General features: G+C 39.6%; 1 protein-coding gene across 7 annotated transcripts in view; it reads right to left on the bottom strand.

The window, feature by feature from the left end:
• Window positions 1-22,770, bottom strand: part of ATP9B (ATPase phospholipid transporting 9B (putative)) — a 217,807-nt gene that overhangs the window by 137,614 nt on the left and 57,423 nt on the right. For 6 of the 7 annotated variants that reach the window (XM_060029250.1, XM_060029254.1, XM_060029253.1 and 3 more), the window contains 2 exons: window positions 19,275-19,326; window positions 4,966-5,060 (listed from right to left, as the gene is read on the bottom strand). In XM_060029250.1, the coding sequence (XP_059885233.1) occupies window positions 4,966-5,060; window positions 19,275-19,326 (147 nt within the window). The remainder of the gene's footprint in view (window positions 1-4,965; window positions 5,061-19,274; window positions 19,327-22,770) is intronic. The other variant, XM_060029251.1, reaches the window with a different exon arrangement.

Genomic DNA, 22,770 nt, shown 5'->3' with positions numbered 1-22,770 from the left:
TCTCCATGTCCGCGACAGCAAGAAGCCGGACCTGCCGTCACAGGTTTGGATCGGCAGCACCGCTCCAACTAAATTTCAATTCTCTGATCACATTAGGTGCTCTGGACACAACAGAATTCGAGAGCTTATTCTTGGTGGCATCCTCAATTCTTTAAAAAGAGCTCTAAGGATTGTAGGTTTAATCATTCTTGGTGTCACTGTGGACACAATGCTCCACTGATGATGCGACAAACAGCGAATGTCACCAAACACTCCCCAGGTCCATCACATTAGAGACATAAAAGTCAAAATGAGTGACAGTTATGGACAGCGTAAGCTATTTGATGAAAAACCAAATTGCCTTGTCTATGTCCATAATGAAATTAGAGCTTTCTTTCCTATGAAAAAAAGTCTATACCTGATATGTCAAATTATATGAAGCTACAAATTTAAATTGATGGATGGGGCTTCCCTGGTGGCACAGTAGTTAAGAATCCACCTGCCAATGCAGGGGACACGGGTTCGAGCCCTGGTCCAGGAAGATCCCACATGCCGCAGAGCAACTAAGCCCGTGTGCCACAACTACTGAGTCTGCGCTCTAGAGCCCTCAAGCCACAACTACTGAGCCCACGTACCACAACTAGTGAAGCCTGCACGCCTAGAGCCTGTGCTCTGCAACAAGAGAAGCCACGGCAATGAGAAGACCACGCACCACGACAAAGAGTAGCCCCCGCGTGCCGCAACTAGAGAAAGTCCACGTGCAGCAACGAAGACCCAAGGCAGCCAAAAATAAATAAATAAATTTTATAAATAAATAAATAAATTGATGGATGAATCACAAATTCAGCTAAATTTCCTGCTTTCTAAAATATATTGCCTTTTGGTTTTATGATAATATCAAAACTTAAAACGTTTTCATTTTCCAGTTACTTCACCCAAATGCTTAACACACTCTTTATCAAAGTGTATCAACCATAAAATTTTAGAAGTAGCACTGCATGAATTGCATACTCTGACTTTCTAAGTATTTTGCAATTTATACATATCTGTCACTAATAAAAATGAGGAAAACATCCTTATAATATTGAATATAATAAAATGTACCTCCTGTGATCACAGCAAAGGGAATATTCAAAAATATAGATAACATCATAGTGGAATTTTAAATAGTTTCTTAAGATATCGTTTACAAGCAATAAATTATGCATGCTTAAAGTGTACAATTTTCTGCATTGGAATACAAGCACGCACCAACAACACCACCAGGACCAAGGGGTGGACATTTCTAGCAGTCCTCTGCACGCCCCTCCCCGACACTAGCCTCTGTCACAGCTGACCCACTCTCCTGGAATCCAGGTAGTGCCATCACATACCACATACTCGTCGTTCGGCTTTTCTTTCAGAAAAATTCTAATACAGTATCTTAACAATGCACTTCTTTTCTAACACTCTCAGCGAATTAAATCTGCTACAAAGGATTATTCTGTGCAACTGCTTCCCAGTGTGCCCTGGAGCACCTGTGACTGCTGGAAGTGAGGTGCAGAGGGACAGACTCCGAGGTGCGGCCTCCAAGCCTGATGGCAAACAGAAACCCTCCGGTCACTTGGGGTTAGTGACCTTTCCTCCCCCTTCAATCCTGGAGAGACCACTTGAGGACGCGCACTAGAAAAACGAGAAAGCACAAAGAGGAGGAAAAAGGCAAGCGCGCAAGAGCAGCGGGAGCCCAGCAATGGGCTCAAAGCACGTTAGAAAGTCAACAGGCTCCACGACTGTCTCAGGATGAAAACTAACCATTTTAACAAGTAGCGTGAGAACTGCAAGCTGGGTGTCTTCAGGGACAAGGCGACAGCACAGATTTATCTCACCACGCGAAAGAAGGAAGAGCACACAGAAAACACTGGGAGTCTGAGTGAGGCTGGAGAGAGCAGAGAGGAGGAGCCTGGGCAGAGAAAACTGCGGCCCAGCTGCAGGCTCTATTAACAAGGGCTTACTCGACCTCACTCATAAATCTATCGTTCAGCCACACAGATTTCATGATGTGATTGAACTCTCTTCTCTACGGGTCCATGTGCGGGGAATATTTTAATAATTACAAGACAGTAAGTGCTAATGGCCAGCCTCTCACTTTTAGACTACCCACTGACAAACACTGACAGTGGTTAAGATGATAAATGAACACTGGTGGGAGAACAGCCTTCTGGCACAACACAAAATCCACAAACAAAAAGGAAAACGTATAAATATTTACCTAAACAAAAGTTAATTTTAATATTTACCTAAACAAAGTTATATGGCAAAAGGTATTTTAAAGCGAAAAGTCAGGAAACAGGCTGGGGGAATAGGTTTGCGACACGTACTCACTCGGCAAAGGTTTGGAGAACCCTGCACACTCACACACTGAGGGCGAGAGTTTAAAGCTGGAACCTCCCAGGGCAATTTTAGAATTGTGCTAAAACAGTGAGCTATTCAGCAAACGGTACTGCTACGACCAGCCAGCAGGTTGTTTTACGTTTGATTTCCTACTCAGAGCTCGACTCCAAACAAATGCTAGCTGGACTGGAGAGTTCATGTGTAAAGGAGGAGTGATTTTAAAGTAACCATTTAAAACATAGTCATGGAGTGGAAATGGTCTAAGCATAAAACCAAAAGCAGTAACTATTTATTTTTTTAAAAATATTTTTATTGAAATATACTTGACATATAACATTGTATAAATTTAAGGTGTACAAGTCAGTTTGATGCGTTTACGTATTGTAATATGATCATCACCATAGTAATAATTAGCACTTCTATCACATTACATAAGTAACTATTTTAAAGACTATTGTAAAATTACTGTTAGGTCACCTTATATAAGGATGCTAAACTTTTATACGGACAACAGAAACTATAAATGAAAATATTTAGAAGAGATTAAAACAAACGAATGAAAGATGATTCGCAAACTATATATAAAGACCTCTTTAAAAACATATAACAGGGGCTTCCCTGGTGGCGCAGTGGTTGAGAGTCCGCCTGCCGATGCAGGGGACACGGGTTCGAGCCCCGGTCCGGGAAGATCCCACATGCCGCGGAGTGGCTGGGCCCGTGAGCCATGGCCACCCCAACAAAGTTTAAGAACAACTCTTGGAAAGATCAAGTTTATCCACAAGTTACTGAATTAAGAAAATCAAGATCAACAGGTTTTGAAGGAAGAAAAAAATATAGTATTTACAATATCCAGCATCCAACTAAAAATTACCAGCTGTGCAAGGAAGCAGGAAAGTGTGACCTGTAACAAGGAGAACATTTTTTTAAGAAGAAACATGCCCAAAATAACAGAGACAATGGCATTAACAGACGAAGAATAAGTGTTGTAAACTGCTGAAAGATTTAAATGAAACTATGAACATATTAGGAAAGAAAAGTATTCAAACAATAACAAAAATGGGTGACCAGGTGGAATCTGGTTCCAGAGATTAAAAATACAAGATTTGGAATAAAAAAATGAGCTGGGTGGTCTTAACAGAAGACTAGACACTGCACAAGATAAAATTAGTGAATCTAAAGACAGAGCAAAATGAGAATTCCCTGATGCTCCAGTGGTTAGGACTCTGTGCTCTCACTGCTGAGGGCCTGGGTTCAATCCCTGGTCAGGGAACTAAAATCCCAAAAGCTGTGCAACTAAAAAAAAGAGCAACCGAAACTGTCAAAATTGAGTCACAGAAAGAGAACAAGACTGAGAAGAGAGCAGCAGAAGCTCGACACCTGCAGGAACAGCAAGTCTAACACACTTGTCGCTCGTGTCCCAGAGACAGGGGTCTGCGCAGAAAGGAGGACGGAAAAGAGAAGAAAACCAGGAACCCACAGCTCCAAGAAACCAACAAACTCTAAGCAAGGAATGAATTTCAACCTTGGTACTACCTAAGTACAGGCAATGGAAGATACCTAAAGAAACAAAATACTGCCAAGCCTTATACATGCCAAACAGATTTAGTTTCCAGAAAGTACAATATTTACAATAAGGAAGGTTCCTGCTATTCACAGTAATTAACTGTAAGCTATGTGCAGTAGCTATTCCTATCAAATCCAACCCATCTAAGGAAAGTGACCAAATCCAGAGGATTCAATTTCCTTTCCCTTAACCAACAACTGCTTGGGTCCAAGGTCATTCTGAAGACCCTCAATCTTTCTTTACTCTCCAGTGAATATCAGCAAATCATGTAAGATAAAGCTTCTCTCATTCAGATAAATCATACGTATAACACAAAACAAACACCAAATGACCACAACCGTGATTTTGACTTAAAAAAAAAAAAGAAAAAAAGAAGTATAGCAGTTTAGGAGGTTCTGAGCACTCGTGAGATCTGTTTCAGAGATCACTAAAAACACTGAGATCCGTTAAGTACTGTGCCCTCTGGTCCCACCTCTTGCCCGTTCCCCAGGCAGCAAAGGCCAAGCAAGAAGTCCAAAGGTGTCTTTCCCCTTCTCACTCTGCCGAGACACACAGGAACACTTCACTTCCCCCTCCCTAGGAAGGAACAATTCACTTCCCCTTCACCTTCAAAGGGAAAAGCTGAAGTGGACAGGCTGGTGTCCAAGGCTGGGCTAAGCCCACGTGCGTTCTACCAAAGCAGTATCTGAACAGCCTCCTGGGAGTCAGTCAGTTACCAAAAATGGATGTAGCTAACCCCACCAAGAGTTCTCGATTTCAAAGATTACTCGCATGAGGGGGGGTTTTAAAAATAGAAACAAAAAGGAAAGAGAAAGAAAAGAAAGAAAACCTAAGAGTCAAGCCAAAAGGAACATTTAAAACTATACCTCAAAAAGGTTATGTGCTAAGACACCAGAGAAATTACGTGGGCATAATTTTCAATGAACTTAGTAACGAAGAAATTATTTTAAAACATTATCAACACATTAATTAAGTTGGTATAAACAGAACTGTATCTACTGCACAGAAATGGCCACTACAGTAAATGATGGAATAATGACAGCAACACTCACCCCCAGAGCCGGCAGCCTCTGCGTGCAGCTCACCGCCACTTTCAGCTTCCAGTCAGTTTCACCATCGAGTTGATCAGTTCGAATAAAACATGAACCTTGGAATAAGAGAGGAAAAACTCCTAAGTTACAGGTACTTTAAAGCCACAATTCACAGCACAGTGGGATACAGAAATGATATATCTACAGATTCCCATTAACAAAAAATCCTTAAAAGTACTATTTATTTGACTCACAAAATGAGTCTGCTGAAAAGATAGAAGTCATTGTTTATTCACTTGTCTCCTAGTTGGTGTTCTAGACTATTAAGGTTTACTAGTAATAAAGGTTTACTTTATTTTAGAAAGACTACATTGATCATTTCTACCTTTAGCTTATGTTTTGATAATAACACAATAATAAGTAAATATACAAAAATACCCAAGAGTGTGTGATATAACTTTGCTAATAAAATATATGATGTACCACTATAAAACATATGCTCAATAATAAAAGCACAGCTAAAATGCTAAAGCCTGAAAAGAGCTACTGTCATACTCACAACCCCATCCAATTTTAAACATAAAAAATATTAAATTACAGAAGTCCATTTACTCTTTGCCCATGCTGTCACACCATTTCTTATAACGTATCCTCTTACACAACAGCAAAGCACAAAACACATACATACAGGGCAACTGTGCAACATTATTAATCATAACCAAAGGAGTGGGAACACAAAATCAGGGAATCAGCTGAATACAAGGGAGCACATGCAGCAGTGGAAAAAAAAAAAAAGCAAAGAAAGGAAGGAAGGAAAAAGAGACAGAAAGGAAAAAGAAAAAGAGATGAGAAAGGCCTCCATTTCTACTGAGAAATCTCTCTAGGATATATATACCATCTAATGAAAAAAGCCAGGTGCACAACACTGGGAACAAAGTAACACCAGCTACTGGAGATCAAGGTGGGGAAAGCGTGAGTGAGTGTGTCTGTATGCGCGTGTGCAGGGAGGGACACTGCCCACAGGAAGGAAGGGGAAAGGGGAGGGGCGGGCCAGAAGCAACACCTTGGGGAGTGCATCCCATGTTACACTGTTCGCTCTGAGATCATACATGATTCACATAATTAAAAAGCCAAATCACATCAAACTTCAAAAAAGTGACCCCGAAAATATAAAAGGAATCAGATAAAACTAAGTAACAAATTAGTAGTTTAACCACATAATGAATTCAAGTGACTTTTGAGGTTTTTCAAAAATTTAACTGTAAAATAAAATAGTTGCAGAAAGCCACACAAGCATATGTACACCTTACAAATTACTACAAGATAAATATCTTGTGCACAACTGTGAGACCCCTTAGGAGATGCTGCATGTGCCCCGACCCCATTGCAGCCCCTTCCCTGCTTGTAAAGCAGCAGGACTGTCAGTTGTACGTCCCTGTGCAGATGTACATCCTTAGCACCACTGCAGAGCCCACTCTGGGAATGTCTGTAAAATCACTTTTCACCCCAGGCCCTCCCCACCCCTCCTTCCAATTTGTCTGCTGAAAGGCTGGTTCTGCGTGTTGCTGACTGAACACTCGGGGTCCAGGCCAGCCTGCTCCCCTTCCCTCTGTGGGTCCTACAACGCTGGCTCCTGCACACGGAGCCCAGCTCAGACTCCACTGACCCTCAGCAATGCTGCCCTGCTTCCGTCCAGAGGTACAATGGCCTGCTCTTCTCTGATGCCAACAGCCCTTCATGCTTAATGCCCACTAGAGGTACCCGTTACTGCACCAGAGGGTGCAGAAGGCAGCAGTCTATCCTTCTTTTTCACCTTTTACCTGGAATAAAATGTAAAAGGAGAGGCCTCTGCTCTTTGGATCCAGTTGGCTCACCTGGTGGGAAAGTTCCTATAAGAAAGCACTGACTCCTGTTGTTATCTACCCACATTTCAAGGCAATGAACTAGTACCCTGCCATCCTCGGAAGGAGACCAATTAGGCATGTGTGTGTATGTGTGTTTGTGTGTGCTGAATGAGCTCCAGTACTTGAGGAGTTTCACTCCAATGCCATTACTATTATTATAGAGTCTCCAGCTGTCCCACCACTGGGGGACAATCTCCAGAGTTACCACATTATTAGATAGAAATATCCAGTGTTCAAAAAAAAAAAAAAAAAAAAAAAAAACAACCAAAAACAAAAACAGGAGAGTATGGCCAACTTAATGGAAAAAACTTAATCAACAGAGACTGTCCTCAAAAAAGACCTGACGGTAGTTCTACTAAACAAAGACTTTAAAGCAACTGTCTAAAAAGATGCTCAAAGAACTAAAGAAAGATGTGGAGAAAGTCAAGAAAACAATGTATGAACACAATGGAGATATCGATAAAGAGAGAGAAAACCCAAAAAGAAATGAAAAAGAAATTCAAGGGCAATGAAAATTTCACTAGAGGGAGTCAAAGGCAGATTTGAGCAGGCATAGCAAAGAATGAGCAAACCTGAAGATAGGACAATGGAAGTGATCCAACCTGAGGAACAGAAGGAAAAAGATGGGAAAAAAGTGAACAGAGACAAACGGACCCATAGGACACTGTCACGTGGACCAACATATGCACTGTGGGAGGCCCAGAAGGACAAGACAGAGAAGAAGGAACAGAGAGAATATCTGAATAATGGCTGAAAACCTCCCAGATTTGATGAAAGACATGAATATAAACTCCCAAGGACCCCAACAAAATCCAAGCACAGAGACACGTTCTTTTGTTGCACTTTGCAGATGCTATGTTCTTTCACAGATTGGAAGTGTGTGGCAACCCTGCATCAAGCAAGTCTATCAGGGCCATTTTTGCCAAGAGCATTTGCTCTATTTGCATCTCTTTGTCACATTTTGGTAATTCTTGTAATATTTCAAACTTTTTACTATTGTTATATTTGTTACGATGATCTGTGATCATTGTTCTTTGATTTTACTATTGTAGTAAAATTGTTACTACAAAGACAAAACTTATTGTTTTTGTTTTGTATTTTTTAATTAAGGTTGTACTTTTTTTTACACATAATGCTACTGCACACTTAACAGACTGAAGTATAGTGTAAACATAACTTTTACAAGTACCAGGAAACCATGCCTGTAATATGAACTCAAACAGACCCACACCAAGACACATTATAATCAAACTTTCAAAGACAAAGAGAATCTTGAAAACTGCAAGAGAAAAGAGAATTATCATATACAAGGGATCCTCAGTAAGATAACCACCAGATTGCTCATCAGAAAGAGATGGAATTTCTATGGAAGCCAGAAGGCAGTGAACCAATCAACTCCAAGTGCTAAAAGAAAAAAACTGCAACCAAATATCTTCAATCCAGCAAAACTGCCCTTTGAATGTGAGGGAGAAATCAAGACATTCTCAAGTAAACAAAAGCTGAGGAAGCTGGTGACCACTAGACCTGCCCTGCAAGTGCTCAAGGCAGTCTGGTAGGTGAAATGAAAGGCCAGTAGACAGTAACGTGAAGCTGTGTGGAGAAATAAAGATCTCAGTAAAGGTTACTAATGCATGGCAGTTATAAAAGCTACTATTATTGTAAGAATGGTTTGAACTGCACTTTTTCTACACGATTCAAGAGATTAATACATTTAAAGAAATTATTAGTCTAAAAGCCAGAATTACTGTAACTTGGTTTGTAACTTCTAATCTTGTTTTCTACATAATTTAAAAGGTTAATGCATTTAAAATAATTATTAGTTTATGTCTTGGGAACACAGTGTATGAAGATGTAATTCTGTGACATCAACACCTGAAAGGACGGGGATAGAACTATAAAGGAGCAGAGTTCCGAATATACACAAAAGGGAATGCGAAAGGAATTTAAATATTTTACTACGAAATATCAACCAGAAAAGACAGTAATGTAGGAAATGAAGGAAAAAAAAAAAAAGTTATAAGGCATAAGGAAAACAAACTGCACAATGAAAGAAGTTGCTCCTTATCAGCAATGACTTTAAATATAAATAGGTAAATAGGTAAATATTATTCAGACTCCTACCAAAGACAGAGACTGGCAGAATGGACAAAGGCGCGATCCAAGCACATGCTGTCTGCAAGAGACTCACTTTAGATACAAAGATACAAAGAAGCTGGAAGTGAAAGGATGGAAGAAGATATTCAATGCAAAACAGTACAGCAGTTTCTAAAAAAGTTTTTTAAAGAATTACCATATGACCCAGCAATTCCACTTCTGGGTGTAGGCCCAAAAGAACTGAAAGCAAGGTCTGAAAGAGACATTTGTGCACTCATGTTCATAGCAGTATTATTCACAATAAATAAAACATGGAAGTAACCCAAGTGTCCACTGATGGATGAATAGATAAGGAAAATGTTGTATATACATACAATGAAGTATTATTCAGACTGAAAAAGGACAGAAATTTTACAATATGCTACAACATGGATGAACCTTTAGGACATTACACTCAGTGAAACAAGCCAGTCACAGAAAGACAAACACTGTATGAATCCAGTTACCTGAGGGTCTTAGATTGTCCAATTCATAGACAGAAAGTGGAACGGTGGCACCAGGGCTGGGGCTTATGTGTATTTTATGTTACGTGTGTTTGAACACAGTAAAAAAGAAAAAAAATAAATTCACTTCAAAAGTAAAACCATTCACCAACCTTGAAAAAAAATTACTATAATGCTACAGTAATCAAGACAGTGTGGTATTGGTGAAAGAGTAGACATAGATGAAGGGAATAGAATATAGAGAACCTTTAAATAGAACTCCATAAATATAGTCAAGTAATCTTTGACAAACTAGCAAAGGCAGTACTATTGAGCAAAGATAGCCTTTTCAACAAATAGTGCTGGAACAACCAGACATCCATACACAAAAGAAATGAATCTAGTCACAGACCTACACCCTTCATAAAAAATTAACTCAAAATAGATCACAGACTTAAATGCAAAACTATAACAGTCCTAGAAGATAACCTAGGAGAAAACCTAGATGACCTTGGCTATGGTGGTGCCTTTTCAGATACAACACCAAAGACGTGATCTATTTAAAAAAAAAGCAAAAACTGATAAATTGGACTTCATTAAAATTTAAAACTTCTGTTCTGCAACATATCAGCAAGAGAATTAGAAAACAAGGCACAGACTGGGAGAAAATATTTGCAAAACACACATCTGATAAAGGGCTGTTATCCAAAATATATAAAGAACTCTTAAAACTCAACAATAAGAAAACAATCCAGTTAAAACATGGGCCAAACCAGAACAAAGAAGATACAGAGATGGCAAATAAGCATATGAAAATATGCTCCACATCACATCATCAGGGAAATGTAAGGTAAAACAACGAGACGCCACTCCACACCTATGAGAATGGCCAAACTCCAGAACACTGACAACACCAAGGCTTGCGGGGATGCGGAGCAACAGGAACTCTCATCATTGCTGGTGGGGATGCAAAATGGTGCAGCCACTTCGGAAGACAGTTTGGTGGTTTCTTACAAAGCTAAACATAATCTTACGATACGATCCAGCGATTGCACTCCTTGCCATTTACCCGAAAGAGCTGGGGAACTCATGTCCACACAAAATCCTGCATGCAGATTTTATACGAGCTTTATTCATAACTGCCAAAACTTGGAAGCAACCAAATGTCCTCCAGTAGGTGAATGGATCAACTATGGTAAATCCAGACAATGGAGAATTATTCAGCGATACAATGAAATGAGCTATCAAGTAATGAAAAGATAAGAAGGAACGTTAAATGTTTATCACTAAGTAAAAGAAACCACTCTGAAAAGGCTGCATACTATGTGGTTTCAACTACGTGACATTCTGGAAAAGAAAAAAGCCAGGGAGACACTAAAGAGATCTATGGCTGCCCAGGATGGAGTTGGGGGTAGAGGTAAATGGGCACAGCACAGAAAATTTCTAGGACAGTGAAAATCCTCTGTATGATATATATAATGATGGATGGATGTCATTATACATTTGCCAAAACCCATAGAATGTACTACACCAAGAGTGAATTTTCATGTAAACTATGGAATTTGGGTGAGGATGATGTGTCAGCGTCAGTCCATCAACTGCAACAAATGCATCATCTGGTGGGGGATGCTGATGATGAGGGAAGCTACGCAGGTGTGAGGGCATGGGGCGTACTGGAAATCTCTGTACCGCCTTCTCACTTTTTTTTTGTGAACTTAAAACAATAAAGTACAGGGCTTCCCTGGTGGCGCAGTGGTTAAGAATCTGCCTGCCAATGCAGGGGACACGGGTTCGAGCCCTGGTCCGGGAAGATCCCACATGCCACGGACCAACTAAGTCCGTGCGCCACAACTACTGCGCCTGCGCTCTAGAGCCCGCGAGGCACAACTACTGAGCCCGCGTGCCACAACTACTGAAGCCCGCACTCCTAGAGCCCGTGCTCCACAACAAGAGAAGCCACCGCAATGAGAAGCCCATGTTCCACAACCAAGAGTTGCCCCTGCTTGCCACAACTGGAGAAAGCCTGCATGCAACAATGAAGACATAACACAGCCACAAATAAAAATAAATATAATTTTAAAAAATGTACAAAATAAAAAAAATTTTTTAAGAAACATATTCAGATTAACACAGAAAATATACACCAAACATATTATACAAACTTTTTTCTTTGCAGGAAAAGAACACTGCAAATAACTGAAACTGCACTACAGAAATTCACATTTAAATTTATATTTGAACACCCGCAAAGATGGAGACTACTTTCCATTGTACTTTTCTCATATCTGTATTTCCGAGCTCCCCTTCCCCTGTCTATCAGTGTTTGCTCCTATCCATCAATTTCATGTAGAATTATACTACTGATCAGCGCAGTTCAGCACCAGTGTTGCTCTGGTGAACAGCTGACTGCAAACGTGGTCCTGCAGTAGAGCTCACACTGCATGTCCTCTCCACTTCAGCAGCTAATTTCATCAACAAGTTATCTCATGGCCTTTTCCCTTTTATCCAGAGGAAGAGGTTGCCGTATGCCAGGTCAGCTTTCAGTAGTGATCACTACAGCAAAACAGAAGCATTAGACGGTGGGTACCCCTCCAGGGTGAGGCCCTGGCCTTCGCCTGGGAGCTGCAGGGAGATGGAGGCCCTGATTTCTCGGCTGCACTGGCCTAGAGCAGAAGCTTCCTTCACATGGAACTGGCGTAGGTCATGGCTAAAATTCCACAGGATCAATCTGTTCTTATCAAGAAAGATCTCTGAAGAATATTAAAACAATTACTTTCAAAAGATATACAACTGAATACTGAAGATTTATTTTAGGGATTTTCATCGATGAAACAATCCTCTAGTGATTTTCAACCAGGGGCGATTTTGCCCTCAGGAAGCGTCTGGAGACTTGGTTTTCACAGTAGGCGCTGGGGGTGGGGGCTGGAAGGGTGCTCCTGGCACCCGAGGAGTCGAGGCCAAGAATACTGCTCAACACCCTGCAGGGCAGAGACAAGCCACCACTACAAAGAAATAAATACCAGGCCCCAAACGTCAACAGTACTGAAGGCAATTCAAAACTTAAAAGCTGGTGTAGCAGTGGGAAGAGCCAGTCTTGGGCTGAGCACTGCCTAATAACCCACTCACTGAGCTCCCTGTCCAGGTACTTCACCTTATGAAGGTTTTCATGTGCACAGTGGAAAAAATAAGACTTACTCTGGAGTGGTGGTGTAAAATTTAGAGGCAAATCTATTGAAATCTGCCAGCGAATGGTATACACCAGGAACCTATTAATTCCTTAGCTAATTATTTCTGAAATTTGGGGAACTAGCTAAGGTAGCTATGTAAGAACACATCTTTACACAGCTTAGCCCAGTGCACCTTTTGCACAATGTTCTAAAACTAAAATGGGTCCGTGCGAATCCACATCCACCCCTAGAAGAAATGGACCCCTGCACATCTGTAAGCATTTCCTTGCTCTCTTACTCTGCGTAAATACCAAATACTTTTCTCTTGGAGCCAATGCACTTTCAACTAATTACAGCCACCAGCAATTCAGCATCTGAAATGCGCCCCACTGATTCCTTAACCAAGTGCATTTAACCCTTTTAACTACCGATGGCACAGGCATTAGTGTTGCCAACATGAAACTAGGAGATTCATACAGGTTAAGTCACTTCTGTAAGACATAATAAGATAGAGAGCTAAGAAAAGATTTTTCAATCACCTATTTTATCAGTTGAAGATATATCTATGAGACCTTCATCTGATTTCATGCACTTTGAAAAATATATCTAGTTATGTAAATAAATTTTCTTATGTATTACTTGTCAAAAGATTTATGGGGCTTCCCTGGTGGCGCAGTGGTTGAGAGTCCGCCTGCCGATGCAGGGGACACGGGTTCGTGCCCCGGTCCGGGAAGATCCCACATGCCGCGGAGCGGCTGGGCCCGTGAGCCATGGCCGCTGAGCCTGCGCGGCCGGAGCCTGTGCTCCACAACGGGAGAGGCCACAACAGTGAGAGGCCCACTTACCACAAAAAATAAAAAATAAATAAATTTAAAAAAAAAAAAGATTTATGATAAGGAGAATAACTGGTTTCAACTAAAAAGGAGTACTAGGAAATTTGCAGTATCCATTATTTTACACTTAAACCTTTTACTCAAGATTGATTTTTTTTTCCTCTTAAATATATGCATGGTTATATATATCTGTATGTGTGTGTTTTATAAAGTATAAAAGCAACTTAAAAGGGATTGGATTCTAGATTCTGTATGACACAGACTTTGAGACATCAATGCCAACAGCTCTGCTCCAGGTTTGCTTTCTAACATAGAAAATAGGAAAAGGTGAGAATATCTACAGTCTCTTAAGTTTCGAACATTTTGTGTTTCTAAAAGTGAAACTAATACCTTATGTAGATGTCTATAAACTTATTAAACACTGGAAACAATATACTTGCCATTCTTAAAAGTAAAAGGGTATGCCTCATGTTAAATAATTACACACTTTTTAAAATTTAGAGGAAACTGACGTATTACTTATCTTCAAGTACAATTACATTACTAGGCTCACAGTAACTGATATGATTTAAAGAGACAGAGAGAAAGACAGAGAGAGGGAATGAACTGCAGCAAAATCAGAAGTATGGCCAACTTGACTTGTCTTACACAAAGTATATCTAGTAATTTTTTCACAGCAAGCACTAGCTACAACTGATGTCAGTTAAGGCTCGGTAAAAATGAATTATTAAATTGGTCTGCTTATATCCTATTACTGACTTCTTATGAATACTTGATTTTATTTGGTATAATTGACAAGAGTTGACAGCAAAGGACAGGTTTAATGACAATCAAATGAAGATCAACTCGTGTATATGTCACCTAGGAGAGCCGCATCAAGTGGTGATAAAGTAATTGATGGGACACTGTGACACAGGGCACATGAGTCTGTCATATGTTGTAATAAGTTACCCTGTAATATTAGCAGACTGCCTGCAACAGCTCACAAATCCAATAGGTCTGAAAGAGATAGCTACAGTATGTGCCCAAGAAAAGAAAAATAGACATTGACTTTGCATATATAACACCAGATCGTTTGCCATTAAACTTAATTTCTAAATCATTTATATGGCTTAATGACTCTGCATGAAATTTTTAAGCTGGTGGCAAGATGAATAGCACCACGGAGAGAATGTGGATGAGTACAGTGTCATTTACCTACCCCTCGCCCTCTAACAAGTGACAGCTGAGCTATTGTAATATGTCCCAAACACTTAAACGATAATGCCATCACTTAGGAGGCAAGTGAAAAAGATATTGGCATTTATAAGAGATTGATGAAAATTAGTTCTAAAGCATTAATTTCTCTTAATACCACTAAAAGAATTGTGTGCATTCAGGAGATATTTGATCTGAATTAAGAAACTGATGAAGCAATTGATTAATTGGAATTTAAGCCATCAGTCACCAGATCCATCAACAGCCTCATTTACATTCTAAACAATCAACTGACGGCCCAACAGAATACCCTGTATTAATACACAGTCAATATGATGCCACGAAGAGACTCACTGAGCTGTACTGACAAACGCCCAGTGGCTATCGTCCAAACTCAACACGCTGCGTAGATTTAAGACTTTCACACTGGCTAGGGTTTAGAGATTCTTACTATAACAGACAGTGTATTACCAGGGTTTTCTGAACTGAAACTGAAAAATAATAAAGTAATATTAACAGTGTTAGCAGATACATAAAAAATTCTAAACATGTAAGTTTAAAAACAAGGCTTTAATTTAAAACCTTAAATAATTATGTAAAGTCACACAAACAGAATTTCTAAAGCTAAGAAACCTTGATTGAAAGCAGTGTTATGACACATTTTACACAGCTGGGAAGCTGTCTGGTCCATTTTATAAAGAGAAGAAAAATATCATGAAACAGTAATCTGACATTTAGTATCTCCATAAGAGTAACAGTAATTGTTTTAACAATTTAAATTTGACAGAAAAAAATCATAAAACTGAGGAATATAATAGAACCACAGGTTAAAACAGATGACAGTAAGGTCCTAAACTTGGAGCCATTAATAACCTTCCAGGAATATGTTAAATAGTAAAAATTTAGCATACGTGTATATTATGTACATTTTTCTGAGGAACAAAGTGATAATTCTTAAGATTCTCAGAAAGACCCATGACCTCCAAAATATTAAATATCATTACCCTACAGAAAGAAACTGTCCCTACAACATAGAATACAAAGCAAAATTTGAGGAAAAAAAACATTTTTAAAACATAATCAATTTGGATATAACGTTATTTATCTGTAGTTGGCACATCAGAGAGTATCTCACTTGCCTAATTCTCTAATATTCTCTGCATGTTTTGCTATCTTATTACGCCATAACAATGATACGGTGGCTGAAGAACAATTTCTGAAACTTCAGCAAACATTTACTAGCCCTCAGAGTCTTCCTCTGAAAAATGGACACTTCTAACAACCTTCCAGCTTTGAAGAGATGGATTTGTCCACACTTTGTCTCCTCACATAGTCTGTATACTCTATTTCTTCTACGTTAATTCCCTAAAGCCATTTCCACATTGAGCATGATATTCTTAATTTTACATACATTCCTACCATGATCACTACAAGGGCAATTAAATATAAATGCATCTCCCGGGATTTCCCTGGCAGTCCGGTGGTTAAGAATCCGTGCTTCCAGGCTTCCCTGGTGGCGCAGTGGTTGAGAGTCTGCCTGCCGATGCAGGGGACACGGGTTCGTGCCCCGGTCCGGGAAGATCCCACATGCCACGGAGCAGCTGGGCTCGTGAGCCATGGCCGCTGAGCCTGCGCGTCCGGAGCCTGTGCTCCGCAACGGGAGAGGCCACAGCAGTGAGAGGCCCGCGTACCGCAAAAAAAAAAAAAAGAAAGAAAAGAAAAGAATCTGTGCTTCTGGTGTAGGGCACACGGGTTCGATCCCTGGTCGGGGAACTAAGATGCCACATGCCAAGTGGTGCAGCCAAAAAAGAAAAAAAAAGTATCTCCCAAATGCAAACTGTTTGTTATTCATTATACTGAATACATTTACAAACAAAGACAAAGAAATCATAAATAAGTAGGGATGGCAGTGTAAACATCTCTGAAAACCCGTTCCTCCATAACTGTAATGACAACATAAGCAAAAATTGTCTAAAGCAACTTTTTCAAAACTCTGGAAAATAATCAAAGACTTGCAACAATCCCAGGTGCACTTATTCAAGAAACACGGCTAAATCTAGCTATGAGTGAGATGTGTGGTGTTTTGACTTGTCCCTTTGCCAGTACCCTGCCCCCAGTCAAACTCCACAGTAGCTGAGCAAACCAATGGTCTGGTAGCCACTGAGGGGAAGAAACCAGGGCTAGGACTCCCCAAACCCCACGCCCAGACAACTGTAACCACCTGATCAGGTAGAGCTTGTCTGGATTTGACTCAACCCACAGTTCATTCACTGAGAATGTGTTTTCCCTGGAATGTTTGTCAAAAACAAACAGTGGCCATTGTTTAATGTCACAGCTACCTTGGGTGGTGGTTAAAGCTGGGGTAAACAACAAGCTGACCAAAAAAATTTAAAAGAAAAATCAGATAACAAGGAGCAAAAGCTCTATCATATTCCCAAGAGCCTAGAAGGCCACCTGCCAGTGCAGGGCTGCACACAATGCCCTTGAAAACCCGAGAGGCCCGAATCTCTCACACCTGGCTGACTCTGAGGCTCTGTACAAGCAAGTGAAGGCAAAGGCAGAGTTTTAACTGCCTGACACAGCTCTGCAGGTGTTAAGGGAACACTAGCTATTTGTAAAAGATAAAACTTGCAACTCTGGTACTTAATAATACTTCTCTGTCATACAGAGTCCACTTGGTGACAGAATGGGAGGGGAGTCTGTTCCGCACAGACATTAAGGAACCTAAACTGAGGGAAGCTCTGCCATCTTCAACAGGCAGCTTCCAAGGTTACCCTGGTCATGGACACATAGCCAGTACAGGGAAAGCCGAGGCTGGAAGTGGTACGCATGACTTTCAGCCACCCTCCTTCGGCCATACCTCAGGGCATGGCCCCATCTAACTGGACAGGAAAGGGAAATGGACTGGAAAAGTAGTTCTCCAGTCTCCACCCTATGGGCAAAACAAAACCACACATTAAACAGCACACAATAAAGTAAAGGTATCAAGTGTACAGAGGTCACTTGATTATTAGGTGTAACTGAATTCTGCTGTTAATGGCAGCCTCATCTTACGATGTAAGTAATCATAACTACAGTTGGTGAAAAGAGAAAACATTTTTCTTCTCTCTCATGACTTAAAATGTCCTTTTAAAGAAACGCTGTTTAGGAACTTTGCTGGTGGTCCAGTGATTAAGACTCCTCGCTCCCAACACAGGGGGCCCGGGTTCGACCCCTGGTCAGGGAATTAGATCCTGCGTGCCACAACTAAGACCTCGCATGTGGCAATGAAGATCCCGCATGCCACAAATAAGACCCGGCACAGCCAAATAAATAAATTTTTTAAAAAATACAAAAAAACAACAAAAAAACCCCCACTGTTTGTAAATGGAGAAAAAACTAAATCAACAACTCTAAATTTTAACCATGTCCTTTCTAGAGTTTTCATGCTACAAATAATAATACATATGCTGAGCTTCCCATAAAAATATTGCTCATTTATGCAACGAAGTCAGAAATATAAGGCAGAAGGAACTTTGGATATTACTTGACAAACCTCTCATCATTTTAGAGATGATGAAAATGTATGACCACGTGGCTAGGTCATATAATTAGAAATTGGTCAAAGCAGACTAGATTTTAGGTTTCCTGATTTCCAACCAATGGATTTTTTTTCCTTGACCACATGAGGCTTCCTTCTCATTACCCCTTTTGCACCTTCTTCTTATTGTTTAAAGCTCTGGTCATATAAGTATCATTTTTTCTGTGAAGCCCATTTCAACTCACCTAGGCAAATTGTCTGTTCCCTCCCATTACCCCTACATGTCTTTTATTTATTTATTTGTTTGTATATTTATTTTTGGCGGCATTGGGTCTTCATTGCTGTGCATGGGCTTTCTCTAGTTGTGGCAAGCGGGGGTTACTCTTCGTTGTGGCGCGTGGGCTTCTCATTGTGGTGGCTTCTCTTGTTGCAAAGCACGGGCTCTAGGCACACGGGCTTCAGCAGTTGTGGCATGCAGGCTCAGTAGTTGTGGCTCGCGGGCTCAGTAGTTGTGGCTCGCGGGCTCAGTAGTTGTGGCGCACGGGCTCAGTTGCTCCGCGGCATGTGGGCTCTTCCCACACCAGGGCTCGAACCCGTGTCCCCTGCATTGGCAGGAGGATTCTTAACCACTACGCCGCCAGCAAAGCCCTCCACATGCCTTTTAATATTTATACTATCTATACAATCAGAGTATTGCTAATCGTCAATGTGTGTACTTCCATAAATAAGTAGATCATAAACTCTTTGAAGAGAGCAACTCGGTTTTACTCCCTTTTGTATTCTAAGCAACAGGTAGTGCCTGGCATATAGTAAGTGCTAAATAAATGTTTGCTGAATGAGAAATGCAAATGCAGAATAGCAATCAAGTTTTGAGGAACGTCACCATCTATTTGGATATCAAAATGGATTCAAATGAAAACTTTCACTTGATATAGGAAAGGATATTTTTTAAACCAACATATTACACAGTAAAATCATTGTTTTAAACATAAACAGTTAAATGTGATTTAGAAATTAATGAATTCAATACATTATCAAAGAAAAATTCTTACAAGAATAAATTTAACTTTTATCTTTCAAAATGAAAATTAAACTGCCAAAATACCAATCATCAGCAATAAAAATAAAAATACCTGCTTTTTCTGATGTCCTAAGAAATACCATGTCCGATGGAATTCTTTGATTCTGCAGAGTAATATAAAATATTAATTATCTATATGCAAGTCTACAAATTAACACAATTCCATTCCAAAGGAGAAATAGCTCCTAAAAACAACTAAAATAATGTTATATTTCAACTCTATGCTGAAACAATTAACATCCATAATTTGTATAATAAAAATGAATATTTTAACTCATATTTTAGTTAGACCTCGAAGTTTCTTTCCGCATCAATGAACCACGTAAATGGCATTTAGTGATGGCCTGAAAACTACTTCATTTCCTGAAAAATGTTAAATATTACCATTTCTGTGGCCTCTGTTGTACCTCAACTCACACGTACAATATAACAGTTACTGCCTTATAAAAAAATGACGACCTCCCTATCAGACTAATGACCTAGAAAGTGAGGACAGTGTTCTTCCAACACCTAACACAAAACAGAGCATATCGAAAACGAAACACTTAATAAATGTTGAATGAAAGAATAAATGTACAACTGAGCAAACAAAACCCCACAAATTTGAGGAGATATTCTTTTTACAAAGCAGGAAAGGAGAAAAACTCAAAGGTCACTATTCATACATTTATTTAATCACTATTACTAATACTAGTATTAATTAGTATTACTAATAATAATTAGTAATACTAATTACCATTAATTAGTTGGGAAAGCTATACAAACTAAAAGAAAAATATAATTATAATAAGAATACTTCACATAGTTTCATGAATTATTTATATTCTTTAAGACCTAAGTTAAGATTTATCTACACACAGTAAAGAAATGAACTACTTGTCAGTCAGCAAGCAACAAAAACAAACATAAGTTGTTAAAGCGGAAAGAAGATATGCTGTAGAACAGAGCTATTTATTTCTAACATTTCTTTAGGCAATTGTTAAGATCTAAAGAACCTTTAGGTGAAGGGGGAAATCACAATGGAAACTAGAAAATATTGTTAATGAAATGGTAATAAAAACTCAACATATCAACATATCATGTGTGTAACACAGCCGAAGTCAGGAAAATGATAAGAGGAAAATATACATGACTAAACTGCACACAACAGAAAAGGGAGGCTAAAAATATACAAAGGACTAAATATCCATTCGAAAGCAGGAAAAAAAAACCCAGCCAATAAATCCCAAAGAAAGTACAAGGATGTAAAGAAATATAAGAGCAAAATTAATGACACAGGAAACAAAAACATACATACCAGTAACAAACAGCAAGAAGGTAAATATTTCTTTAAATAGGCCCATTTCGGTAATAAGAAAAGACTAGCACTAGAATAAAACTGATAAAAGATGGGCAAGCCTTCTAAACACAACACTGTGAAACATCACTGAAAGAAATTAAACGAAGCCTAAGGAAACAGAAAACACCATGTCCTGAAGTTAGAACAGACAGTATTGCAAAGATGTGAGGTGTGCATACACTGACCTATACATCCAACACAAACCCAAGCAAAATCTTAACATGCTTTTCTGGTGGGAAATGACAAGATATTCCTAATATTTACAGGGAAATGCAAAGGCCAAGAATGACTAGACAAGTGTGAGAAACAACATGGAGAGCTGTCTGTACACTATAACAAAACTAAATACTAAAATAGAATAATTAAGACAAGATGGTATTCCACTAAGATGGATGATTATAGTAATGTAAAAGCAGAGAATCCAGAAGTCGGCCCACACATCCATGGACACCAGATTTATGAGAAAGTTGGCACTGCAGACATCTTTTCAATAAACAGTGCTGAGAAAACTAGATACCCATGGGCAATGAGAAGAGATAATACCTGGCCTCTACTTCAATCGAAACACGAAAATCTATTCCAAACGAATTATACTTCTAAATGTCAAAGTCAGGGGCTCCCCTGGTGGCACAGTGGTTAAGAATCCGCCTGCCAATGCAGGGGACACAGGTTCGAGCTCTGGTCCGGGAAGATTCCACATGCTGCGGAGCAACTAAGCCCGTGCGCCACAACTACGGAACCTGAGCTCTAGAGGCTGCGAGCCACAACTACTGAGCCCATGTGCCACAACTACTGAAGCCTGGGTGCCTAGAGCCCGTGCTCCGCAACAAGAGAAGCCACCGCAGTGAGAAGTCCGCACACCGTGATGAAGAGTAGCCCCCACTCACTGCAACAAAGACCCAACGCAGCCAAAAATAAATAAATAAATAAATTTTTAAAAAATGTCAAAGTCAAAACAATAAAACCTAAAAGATAATACAGAAGAATATTTTCATGACTTTTTGGTAGGAAGAGATTTCTTAAACAAGACTCCTTCCCCCTACCACCACAAATTTTAAAAAAAATTTATTACAGATGAAAAGATTAATAAGGTTGACTTCATTAGAATTTTTCTTTGAATGATAGTATATTGAATTCATTAAGCATCTCTGTTCCACAAAGCACACTAGGAAGGAAAAGATATTCACAACATAAAACTAATAAAGGACTCCCATCCAGAGTACTTGAAGGCCTGCAGACTGTTAAGAAAGGATAACTCTGAAGAAAAACAGCAAGAGATTCTCACAGGCTTTTCCCAAATGAGAAAAATATCCAAAATCATATGAAAAGGTGTCCGACTTTGTTAGTCTTTACAGAAATGCACATTAAAACCACAACCACTATGTACAATTTGGAAATGGTAAATTTAAAAGGTTGGCAATGCCAAGTGTTGGCAAACATGAAGGAATGGGAACTCTTACTCACTGTCGATCTGAGTATAATTTGATACATCACTTTGCAAAATCATTTGCAGTAAGTACTCAAGTGCAGCATACACACTCACCCCCAAATCCAACAAGTCCACTCCTCAGTACACATGCAGCAGCAATGTGTGCACATGTGAGCCAGAAGACGTGGTCAAGTATGACTCAGAGGTATCAACCCTAACAGGCAAAACTTAGAAGCAACCCAAATACCCACCAACAGTAGAATGGACACAAGGCATACTATGTAACCACAAAATGAATGAACTACAGCTGCACACAACAAAATGAAGACTCTCATAATCAGTATTGGGTCAAAAATAAGCACCCACCCAAACACAGCCCCATCCCACTGAATTTTCTAGGCACCCTTGTTGAAAATCTGTTAACCAGAAATTTAAAGCTTTATTTCTGGACTCTCAATGTTTAATTTATGCCAATTCCATACTGTCCTGATTAATGTTAACTTTGCAGAAAGTTCTGAAATGGAGAAGTGTGAATATGCCAATTTTGTTCACATTTTTAAAAACTGCTTTGGCTATTCTGAATCTCTTGTATTTCCACATGAATTTTAGAATCAGCTTGTCAATTTCTGCAAAGAAGTCAGCTGGGATGTTAAGAGGGACTGCACTGAACCTGTAGGTCAGTTTGGGAGTACTGCCATTTTAACATATGAATACTTCCAATCCATGAACATGGGACGTCGTTCTGTTTATCCAGCTCTTCTTTACTGTGTTTTAACAATG

Source organism: Delphinus delphis, chromosome 13 (assembly GCF_949987515.2).
Source record: "Delphinus delphis chromosome 13, mDelDel1.2, whole genome shotgun sequence".
Lineage (NCBI taxonomy): Eukaryota > Metazoa > Chordata > Mammalia > Artiodactyla > Delphinidae > Delphinus > Delphinus delphis.
Note: the sequence above shows the minus strand (reverse complement) of the source record. Positions and strands in the feature narration are given on the sequence as shown.